The sequence below is a fragment of the Eurosta solidaginis genome, chromosome 2 (genome assembly GCF_040869045.1).
Source record: "Eurosta solidaginis isolate ZX-2024a chromosome 2, ASM4086904v1, whole genome shotgun sequence".
NCBI classification, from domain to species: domain Eukaryota; kingdom Metazoa; phylum Arthropoda; class Insecta; order Diptera; family Tephritidae; genus Eurosta; species Eurosta solidaginis.
In genome coordinates, this window is record NC_090320.1 from 213,453,487 (window position 1) to 213,465,570 (window position 12,084).

Here is a 12,084-nt window from a genome sequence, read left to right on the forward strand (position 1 = left end):
CAAACAATTTTGTTTGCCATTTTCATCTCGCAGCGCTTACTTGCAAGGAAAATGCTTTTTGACGTCTGTTTTGCGCTTTGTTTAAAAACTTTTTTCTTTTCTTATTCCTCTGATTGTTTAAAGGTCGAAAAATGACACTGAAGATGGCCCAACGCCGAAATCGGTTTGTCTCCGACTCAAATTTAACAAGGGATGATAGAAAATTGTTCCATTATATGTAAATCAGTTGTGTGACTTGCACATGTGCGGTTTTGTCTATCTCATGTTCAAATTAATCGGCTTTAGCTAATTAGAGATAGAAGACTATTCTATAACTGGGCGTCTGCTGATGTTATTGTTCTTGTAGCGATAAAGCGTCTGCTGATCGCTTTGCGCGGTCACTTCTCGGCTTTTCCTCACTAAGACACCTTTGTTAAAGCGCAAGGCCGTTCTTCCGACAGTGTCATTGAATGTTGCTGTGAGTTTCGTCAACTTTTTGTAACAAATTATTCGGATTATTCGTTCAAATGTACAAAATTATGACAGCGAGTTTTCTTCAAGCAAGTTTTTGAGACGGGGTGTTTTCGAACTGGAAGCGGAGATATATGCACAATAAAAATTTGTTTATCCTGGTTCACATATGCAAATTAGTATGTATTTCACAGCTGTTTTCATTTAACAATTGTTTTTTTTTTTTTGATCCCGGAAAATCCTTGAAATAAGGGCGATAATAAGTAAATATGTATGTTTGTACACATGTACATAATTTGTACATAGTATGTATGTATAAACATATGTAGGTGTATTGACTTAGGCACATATCGCTCATTTACTTCAATAGTGTCATAACTCAAAAAACATGACTTTTGAGTTAATAACATATAAACGTACCCAATATCATGATTTATGTTGTATAAAAAAATCTTTGTGATCAGTTAAAAATTTACCACGTGCTATAAAAATGAAAATATGCCTTTATATGCGCAACATGGCAGTTAAAATCTTTGAATGGCTCTCCTGGAAAATTGTGTTTTTTGAGTTATGACACTATTGAAGTAAATGAGCGATATGTTTGAAATAAAAAAAAGTAGAATAAAAACAGATGCGCATGGCCACACACACACCATATACGCATACGATACGCACACTAAATTCCACAGCAACAGATGAAAATATAGAACAAAAATATCTTAAGCAGAATGTGAATAATTATGCAATACAATTTTGTCATAATTCTGCTTTACGCCCCGATTCTAGTGTGGTTACAACATTCTTCACCACGGTAACGAAATCATGTGGAAACTTCTACACCCTTTTGGTATTCCATCCGCGAAAGTAGCCGGATAATTTTTTACCAACAAAAGTAGGTGGTTACATCGAAATAACCACACAACATCTGTTGTGTAGAAAAAGGCAAAACTGAAAAATAAAGAACTGTAAGCGCAAATAAGTAATATCTGATCAACGCCATAGATTGATAAGGAGTGTGATGACTAGTACCTAGGACCTACCTAATTATTTTCTAGCTTTTCGTATTATTACTTCATGTAAGTATTGTTTTCAATAAAACCGTTTAACTTAAAAAATTTTTTTTAATTATTTTATTTTCAAGTTTTTAGTCTTTATTTAATTGCATAGTATTTCTCAATCGATTTAGTTCATTTAGTGACTCATTATTACAAGGACTCTTTCCTGACAATTTGTTACAACCTAAGTCCTCAATACATAATCCTTCCAAAGACTTTACTCGACTCTGCGCCACGTATACTTGTCCCTCCTCCAACTACCCAAAATATTTTGATGTCACTTGTACCGGACTGTATGCAATATTTGTTCCAAATATGAGCCAAATCGGGCATCATAGGTCGCTTTCTATTCATGTATCTATGTATTATGTGTTCCAAATATGGGCAAAATCGAACCACAAATATGATTTTTGTGAATATCTCGATCCTTCCGCCACCTAGCGGCGATTTTTTTTGATAGGTCGCTTTCAATTCTTGTATGTATTAAGTGTTCCAAATATGAGCCAAATCGGGCCACAAATACGATTTTTGCGAATATCTCGATCCATGCGCCACCTAGCGGCGATTTTCTTTCACAGGTCGATTTCTATTCTTGTATGTATTAAGTGTTCCAAATATGAGCCAAATCGGTCCACAAATACGGTTTTTGCGAATATCTCGATCCATGCGCTACCTAGCGGCGATTTTTTTTCATAGATCGCTTTCTATTCTTGTATGTATTATGTGTTCCAAATATGAGCCAAATCGGGCCACAAATACGATTTTTGCGAATATCTCCATCCATGCGCCACCTAGCGGCGATTTTTTTCACAGGTCGATGTCTATTCTTGTATGTATTAAGTGTTCCAAATATGAGCCAAATCGGTCTACAAATACGATTTTTGCGAATATCTCGATCCATGCGCCACCTAGCGGCGATTTTTTCTTATTATTGAATTGTCATCGGGTTCTGAACTATATTCCAAGTTTCATGCTTGTAGCTTATCGGGAAGTTACTTAAATTTCAATTACAAGATTCGTTCACAACTGCCGTGTAGCCGCGCATGCGGCCATGCGGCCTGTCAACTCAAGCTAAATAAAACCGTTTAAAAAGTGTTGCCTCTTGCTATATATTATATATTTGTTTACATTATGTACTTTCACAGAATAAATTACAATATAGCTATGTAAAATCTTATGCATGTATGTACGTATATACACATCGTCTCGTTTTTTCTTTAGCCTCGTATCTACGAGTGACACATTTTCGGTAAAGCCATGGCGGAACCATACAAGGTGGCAGCATGGTGACATACCTACAAACATAAATAAAAATTCCATGTACTTTGTTTTTGTAAATTCGATGGACGAATGTCAAAATCAGCTGTCGCATGCTGCCACTTTGTATCGTTCCGCCATGGGTAAAGCGAAGAAAACCAACTTTTAAATTTCAACACAGACATTGGTGAGTTTTTCGGTGATGAAAGCGTTACCACTTTGGCCAGAATCGCGAATAAAAGAACTGGTAACGATTTTCGGTTACATAATGTTCTGGGTACTATTTTACCGGTAACGCTCAGAATCGGCCCGTTAGTGGTAAATTCTCATTTCACTTCTTTCGTCTAATTACATCTTAATGAATTGGCAAACGTGTAGAAGCAAGCAAATAGACTTGCGCAAAATAAATCCCGACACCAAACATTAAAACTAAAACAAAATCGAAACAATAAATATCACAGTTATAATGATATATTTGAATTAGATTTAAAATAATAAGTTTACTATTTACTTTGTGACATTTTAATGTTTTGAATTTCAACTTCACTTCTGGCGTGTAAAATTTGGTATCGTTTCGAAAATGCGTTTTCAACTTAACCAACAATTTTATCACTCTAAGTATTTAGCATACACAATTTTTGTGCGTGCTGAGAACACCTCGATACTAAGTAATGAACTAAATAGACATACAAAAGATATACAAAATTTGTATATCACAAATTAAGCAGAAACGTTTTACTACCCACTTTATAGAAAAAAAATTATTCGTTTTTCGAATGCAAAAGAGAAACATTTTTATACTTAGCTGCACAAGAACAGGACAGGTGGGAAAGCAATTCGCGGAGACTTGATATGAAGTCGAGATGTTCTGGTGCTTAGCCTCAGAAGGCGTCATATAATTGAGATAATGTTTCATGTGGGACAAAATGTATTTCGGATAATAACCACACCCACTTTTATGTGCCGAGAATTTCGAAAATTAAACAAAGTATCTATAACTAGCGTGTCTGGCAGACGTTGTCCTATCTGAAAATTGGAAAAATTGTACTACGTTGTCGCTCTCACTCTCTATCCTATCCTTGCCTTTCTACCTCCCATTTCTTCTCCTTTTACTCTCATTCTTACACCTTCCCTTATACCCTTTATCCCCATAAGCTTCTCTGTCTCATCTTCTCTCCCATTCTCACTATCAAACCAATTCCCGTTTCCACTCCTATTCCCACTTTCACTAGCACTACCACCACGACTCCCTCTCCCACTCTCTCTTCCACACACACTTCCACCCAACATTATCACAATTACAACAACCACTACCGCTACCGCTAGAACGGAAAGAAAAGAAAATTAAAGAAAGTAAAAATAAAGCGAAAGGAAAGCAGAGGAAAGGAAAGAAAAGGAAAGGAGATGAAAGGAAAGGAACAGAAAGGAAAAGAAAGCAAAGGAAAGGAAAGGAAAAAAAGAAAAGAAGAGAAATGAAAAGAAAAGAAAAGAAAAGAAAAAAAAAGAAAAGAAAAGAAAAAAAGAAAAGAAAAGAAAAGAAAAGAAAAGAAAAGAAAAGGAAAGAAAAAAGGAACGAAAAAGAGGAAGATGATGAGAGGAAGGGAGTTTAAAGGAAAGGAAAGAAGAGAAAAAATGAAGGGAGAGAATAGAAAAGATTACAAACCAAAACCGGACCGCAACAGAACCTGGGATCGTAATCAAACCAAAGCAGGAAACTTGGTCAAGCCGTAAACAGGACGAACCAATCGAATCCTTGATCGAAAACATATCCGAATCTGGAACCAAAACCGATCCATACCGAAACGAAACTGTAATAAGACTGGGAGAGGTAGTGTAGCGCAACCCTTTCAAGGGGTTGCCAGCGCAATTTATAGCTTTTCCAGCCCAATTGTTAACCTCACCTACCCGTGACGAAACTTGTTTCAACAGCCGAGGCTCTGGCGATCCCAAGTTCTCATGTATCTAGGGGTGTGAGGGCGGGATGACCTAGAAAGTTTCATGTGGTCATACTAAATCATTCTCTAGAGGGTCGGGCTATTACCTTAATGGTGATTGTTACCGGAACGTACCGGATCTGCATCCAGTAAAGGGCCATCAACATCGATAACACTGCCTAAAACCTTCAGGGGTGTCTTTATCGCTACAACAACAACAAGCCGGAACTGAATCCATGGCTGAAACCAGAACCGATACCGAAACTGAAACGCGACAGAAGACGTATCTGGAACCGAAACCGAGCCATATCGAGAACAGAACTAAAATAAGACCTAGTATCTCTATTTGGAAGATAGTAGCTGAGTTTGGAAGACGGGTAGATATTGCGACGTTTAGCTGTTCGGAAAAAACCCCCGTACCAACACCGCAGGCCATTTTGGACCCGTCAATGTAGATTGTGGGTACGCCCTCTTTGTAAGCTTTGTCGGCTGAACCATTCGTTCTTGAGGTTATAGAAAAGCAAATTCTTTGCATTCATATTTTGAAAGAGTACTAACTAGGAAATGCTATTTAAAATATTTGATGTTAAAACTACACCCAGCTGATTATAAGATATACTGGTTTACACGATGTTATCCATATTTACTTAATTCATTTAAAATTGAAATACAGCAGCTAAGCAAAGCTGGGCAATTGTTATTTTGGCAGTAAATATGTAAATATTTGGTTGGCGTAGAAGGAGGCCATTAGAATCAAAAGCAACACAAGAGATACAGAAAGAGATACAGAGAGTAAAGTAAAATAGAATTTTGCCACTGAGGAAATATTTCATTATTAAAATAAAAGCGCTTATCTGCATACTAAAAGCTAAGAAAGAGAATGAGGGGTAAATTGGGCATATTTGACAGTGTAGACGGGCGGAAAATTTGCGATGACGTAGTAAAGATAGGTGCATTTGCTTTTCCCTTTTATTTACATTAATCAAGAAATATTAGTCACATTGACCGGCAAGGCAAAGTAGTGACTAACAATAAATTTATGTATTTTGGTCAAAAGCAATTATTTTCGCGAAAATTAGGAATAAGGAATGAGAAACAGAGAAATAGAAGAATTGAACAATATGAATATTTACAATAAAAACGAAAGACATTAAAATTGCCAAAACAACTTTTTTTTGGCAACTGCGACTTATTTATTTTTCGGCCATTTTCAAGCCCATGCTTTACTATGAGGTCCTAGTTTGGTGGACAGCTACACAAAAAAGGCTGTGTATACCCTGAAAACTACCCAGACAGCCTGCACACGTAACGACCAGAAATATAGCGTTAGCAACTGTAACAAGACGTAAGGCCTCAGGGCGGCTTTAGTGCAGGCAGTACAGCGCCATCAAATATACGGCGAACGCACTACATTTTGCCGCGTTTGACCTTGGGGCCACAATATAGCCGGAGGGTTGGTGCCTGTGAAGGAAGCAGCACAACTTCTGTAGGAAGCGTGCTTAGGCTGTAGTCGCATCAATATATATGTACATTGATAGTTAGGCGGTGGTCAAGGCAATAATCTCACGCAGTACTTCATCAAGAAGTTTTCTGGAATACAAACAAGCATTGATGAGACTTCGACCAGGCCTGACCATACATCTATACTGAGTTCCCCGTCATAAAAGGATAAAAAGGAACGAAAAGGCCGATGAGTTGGCAAAGGAGGGTACAACACTCGATGAATCCAATCCATTTTCGAGAAATCAAAAGGGGACAGGAACTGTATATGATTCATCAAGCAGGCAAAATTTCTTAGATCATGTGCAAATCCTACGACGTTAGACTCACAAAGTTGCTTATATCTCTCAAGAGGCTCACGATGGGCATACTAACTGGACACTACCTTCTGGAGCCACATGCTTATAAGTTAAAGCTCGTCAGTAAGAATAAAAGGTTAATCACGTTCGGTTTTCGTGTTATGCGCTCGCGAGGTCAAGGCTCCCGCTACCAGGGGCGGCAGAGTGGCCAGATCTCGAGGCGGACAGAGTTATTCTATAATATAAGTCCGGATGCCTAATTGGGTTTTTTTTCGTTTGCTCATCAAATAAATGCTGGTAGCACTATGGACACATTCAGTCTACATATGTGAGGTCTTTTTTGGTCGGCCAAATCAACCTAACCTAACAATATAGGAGCGATTGTATGCGCTTTGTAACCCTTATTTAGACTTAAAATGTTACTCATACGTCGCGTGTTACCCACAAAAAATTAATTACACTTTTATTGAAATCACAATTCACTGCTTTGAGAATTCCCCAGACCCAGTAGTAATAGTCCCTGCCATGCAACAAAGCTCGGGGAAAACAATCAATATTATTTTAATTAGGCTTCGATGCACTTCGACCTTTATTTAGATCTATTGGGATGCAAACTAAGGGATGCAGTTTTCTTGATTTTTTATTGCGGTTCTTTGCGTATTCTTCGGCCTCCAAAATAGGGAAGCAGTCACCTATGCTTTCTCTATTTATCTTAATTTTCTTAGTCTTCGTCTTTGTTTTTTTCTTCGTCTTCGTTTTCACATATGCTTTCAATTTTCTTTATTTTCTAGTCCCTCTGTGCCTTCATCGGTATCCCAAACTTTGTCTTCAATTTTCTCTTGGCCCTCATCATCATATTCGTCGACTTTCTCTTTCTATTCTTCTTCTTCAGTCTTGACGTTTGTAACATAGTCTCTATCTTTGATTTAATATTTGTATTTGTCTTCTTCTTTTTTATATTTGTGTGCGGCTTCGTATTTGTAATTATCATCTTTCTTCTTTACAGTCTTTGGGGGAATATCGAAATCGTTCGACAAGTGTGGGAAGTTCGCCATATTTTTTGCAAATTCGATTCACGGTCGCCACTCATAATTAGACAATTGCGATATATGTTTAACGTGAGTATCTATCTCTGTTAGACCTAACCCCACGGTGTCAAACACAGATCTAATTGCCTGATCAGTGGTCCAACTATCGGCTCCATGTTGCCTTCCTCAACACGTCATAACCGAATAATTGGTACCAAATTTGCTTGTAACCGGATGTTTCAATCACAAGTTCTTACCTTGGTCTGATATGTAGTCTATCTAAGCTCCAACCATTGTAAGGCTAATGGCATCCGGTTGTAAGGCAACTCCACCTTTCTATACAAAGCACAAATATCTCGCTGTAACATGTTCTGACTCTTTGGCACAATGCAATCAGATACATGATACAATTCCACAATTTTAATACAAGTATTGGGGATGTGAATAACCCGCTCGGAGCACCAGGAATAATAATAAAACAAAATCTGCTTCACAATTAAGGGACTGTGATCAACCTCTCCAACACATCATGATCAAAAATGTCCGTTCGCTGTGAATAACTACTTCGACGTCATCTTTAGGTTGGAATGACTGTTTGCCGTGAATAACATGTTCGGCAAATACATGAATATTCACAGTTACTAAGCTCATTTACACGAAAGATACATCTCATTAACCACCGGTACTAGCACATTTACTTCAGATCAAATTCCACCGGTCAGCATAGCCTAACGCAGCTTCAAACATTTTAAAAAGAACAGTGAGCACAACCCCACTCTTACAATTCGTTAAGTATGCTTTATTGTCAACTTCCCCAAAAGTGAATTCATCAACGAAAAACCAAAGGAATCCAAAATGCGATATGAAACCACCGATTCATCCGTATCCTCAATGCAGGAATCGAGACCTAAATACAAGCATCATACGATACATTGTATCAGGTCTCAATTGGGCTGCCCTGCTCCCCGCCGTACAGTTTTTATAACGACCATGATAGGATCACACAGGCGCTACACTGCGTCCACTCTTCTCCCTTTCGAGTAAACATCACTCATGGATTGGTTAGTCATGGTATTATGATCGCCTTTTACGATCGGTATACCTACCGCTGGTAAATTCTTGGCTCCTACCTCATAATTGTACCAGTGGAAATTCTAAAAAATTTCATTACCTCGCTAGTCATAATAACAGCCTAAGAAGTGCTACATCGGGCTCTGTACAAAAATTAAGCCTCACAGAGATCATTTAGCAATCTGTAAAATGTAAAGGCATTGCAGAGGAATTTCACGGTCCAGAACCACGCCCACTACTAACATCATAATTGAGAGTGTGTTTATAATACTTAAAGCTCGAAATCGGGGTACCTAAGCTAGAGTATTAATGGCGTTTTCTTTTCTGGAAAAAGTGTTACCCTAATGTTACACCTGTTAGTTCTAACTTTTAAACTAGGTCACCTAGTGTTGATAATGGTACACATTTTCTTAATCCAGTGATAAATATTTCGTAAAAAGAACGCACAAATTTACGAGAACGTATAAACTGCTGAGAAGACCAACAGGATGACATTATTTTCAGAAAAGAAAACGCCACAAAATTTGGGGAAAAGAGTCTTCATGATAATTATATAACATCGTCCTTTCATCATTCAAATCAATCTTTTGTAAACTACCCGAGCTTGAACTGGTCCAATTATCCGAGTCTACTTCGAAATGAACACGTCGTACATTGTTACTTAAATTCACGGAATCGAACATAGCTAAAATTATAAGACAAGCGTTTTTTCCACAAATGGACCCCAAAATTTCCGTTAACTTTACTGCAAGAGAACACTGAATGCACTCTAACCTTCAGGCAAATGCCGTAGACTTTCTCGAGTGTTAGCTACTCACTTTTTCGATTTCGAAGTGTGCGCGAATTTAATTAACAATGCGTAAACTTAAACTAAGAAGTTAGCAGCTAGCAAAATAGCTGCTAAGTTTGTCTGTCTGCGCAGTAATAAACTCTTTAAGTAGTTGTTACTAAGTAGCCAAAAAAAAAAAGCAAATTTGTCAAATTTGTGTCACGATGACGTCTACAATAAACACGTATGAGTACCAAATCCCTATGCATGCGTGGCGATCAAAAAATCCAAATCCAACAAAAGAAATCAAATTAAAATACCTAATCTGAAAAGTTATTTTAAGAAAATATAAATAATAAAACAAAATACGAAAAAATGGCAAGAAAATAAAACCAAAAGTAAACAAGTAAGGAAGCTAAGTTCGGGTGTAACCGAACATTACATACTCAGCTGAGCGCTTGAGAGGCAAAATAAGCCATGCAGGAAAATTAACCTAGGGTAACCCTGGAATGTGTGTGTGGGCCATATTTCTATAGGTGGACGCCTTCTCGAGATATCTCCATAAAGGTGGACCAGGGGTGACTCTAGAATGTGTTTGTACGATATGGGTATCAAATTAAAGGTACTAATGAGGGTTTTTAAAGGGAGTGGCCCTTAGTTGTGTGTGAAGGCTTTTTCGAGATATCGACCAATATGTGGACCAGGGTGACCCTGCCGGTACCGCTAATTTTTTTATATATGTAATACCACCAAAAATACACAAGGAAAGCTAGACGTCGAAAGCTTCAATCACAACAGGCTGCCAATGATTTCGCAACACGACTCTCACACCTGCTCTCTGAGAGCACAACTCAGTCTGAAGGAATACAGGAGCAGGGGGAGCATATCTCCAAAGCAGTTCGTACTGCCGCCGAGGAAAAGATTGGTTACCGGCGGCCACAAAAAAACAACTGGTACGATGAAGAATGCCGCGTTGCAATCGAAAGAAAAGACGCTGCCTACAGGGCTACGTTAAAAGCGAGCGCAACAAGAGGAGTGTGTGAACGCTATCGTGAGTTGAAAAGGGAAGCGAGACGCCTTTTCAGGAAGAACAAAGCAGGAGCAGAAAGGCGTGAGTGCGAGAAGCTTGGGCTGCTAGCCGCCAGGAATAACGGCCGAAAATTTTACCAAAAAATACGGCGACAGGCGGAAGGTTTTAAGACCGGGGCAAACTCCTGTAGGAACGAAAACGGCGAACTTGTAACTGATGTCCAGAGAGTGCTTAGATTATGGAGGGAACACCTCTGCTCTTCTAAATGGAGGCAGCGATTCACCGCGCAGAGATGACGAACCCGATCCCGCAATCGATGATGATGGAATATATGTCCCCGCGCCCGATTATTACGAAGTTAGAATTGCAATAACCAGATTGAAAAACAACAAGGCCATGGGCGCTGACGAATTGCTGCGGAGCTATTCAAGTACGGCGGCGAGGAGTTGGTAAGGCGCATGCAGCAGCTTCTTAGCAAAATATGGGCAGACGAGTGCATGCCCGACGATTGGAATCTAAGTGTTCTTTGCCCAGTCCTCAAGAAGGGGGATACTGCAAAATGCACCAACTATCGTGGAATCAGCCTTCTTAATATCGCATATAAGGTCCTTTCAAGTGTATTGTGCGAAAGATTGAAGCCCACCGTGAACCCGCTGATTGCACCTTATCAGTGCGGCTTCAGATCTGGTAAATCTACCATCGACCAGATTTTCACAATGCGCCAAATCTTGGAAAAAACCCGTGAAAAGAGAGTCGACACACATCACTTCTTCGTCGACTTTAAAGCCGCCTTCGACAGCACGAAAAGGAGCTGCCTATATGCCGCTATGTCTGAATTTGGTTTCCCCGCAAAACTTATACGGCTGTGCAAAATGACGTTGAGCAACACAATCAGCTCAGTCAGAATTGGGAAGGACGTCTCCGAGCCGTTCGAAACTAAATGAGGTATCAGACAGGGTGGTCCCCTATCGTGCGATTTCTTTAATTTGATGCTGGAGAAAATTATACTAGCTGCAGAACTTAACCGCACTGGAACAATATACTATAAAAGCGTGCAATTACTGGCATATGCTGATTACATTGATATCATCGGCCTAAACACCCGCGCTGTTAGTTCCGCTTACTCCAAACTGGAAAAAGAAGCGGTAAAGATGGGTTTGATGATGAATGAGGACAAAACGAAGTACCTGCTGTCATCGAGCAAAGAGTCAGCGCATTCGCGCCTTGGCAACCACGCTACTGTTGGCAGCCATAATTTCGAAATAGTAAAAGACTTCGTTTATTTGGGAACCAGCATCAACACTAGCAAGAACATCAGCACTGAAATCCAGCGAAGAATCAATCTTGCCAGTAAATGCTACTTTGGACTAGGTAGGCAATTGAAAAGTAAAGCCCTCTCTCTGCGAACGAAAATCATACTCTACAAGTCACTTATAGTACCCGTCCTGCTATATGGGGCAGAGGCATGGACCATAACAACAGCAGATGAAGCGGCTTTCGGAGTGTTCGAGGGAAAAGTTCTTCGAAAGATTTATGGACCTCTACGCGTTGGCGATGGCGAGTACCGAAGAAGATTTAATGGTGAGCTGTACGAGCTCGACCCAGACATCCACATAGTCCAGCGAATTAAAACGCAGCAGCTGCTCTGGCTAGGCCATGTTATGCGAATGAAAAATGATGCTCCAGCCAAG

The 12,084-nt window shown here is 39.3% G+C and overlaps 1 protein-coding gene across 8 annotated transcripts in view; it reads right to left on the reverse strand.

Annotated features, from left to right (window-relative positions):
- Rtnl1 (Reticulon-like1) overlaps nt 1-12,084 on the reverse strand; it is a 140,312-nt gene that overhangs the window by 18,367 nt on the left and 109,861 nt on the right. The window contains exon 1 of one of the 8 annotated variants that reach the window (XM_067767052.1): nt 3,274-3,429. The exons of the other annotated variants lie outside the window; for them this stretch is intronic. Coding sequence (XP_067623153.1) covers nt 3,274-3,283 — 10 coding nt within the window. The 5' untranslated portion in view covers nt 3,284-3,429. Of the gene's footprint in view, nt 1-3,273; nt 3,430-12,084 lie in introns of those variants that run through there. 8 annotated transcript variants of the gene reach the window in all.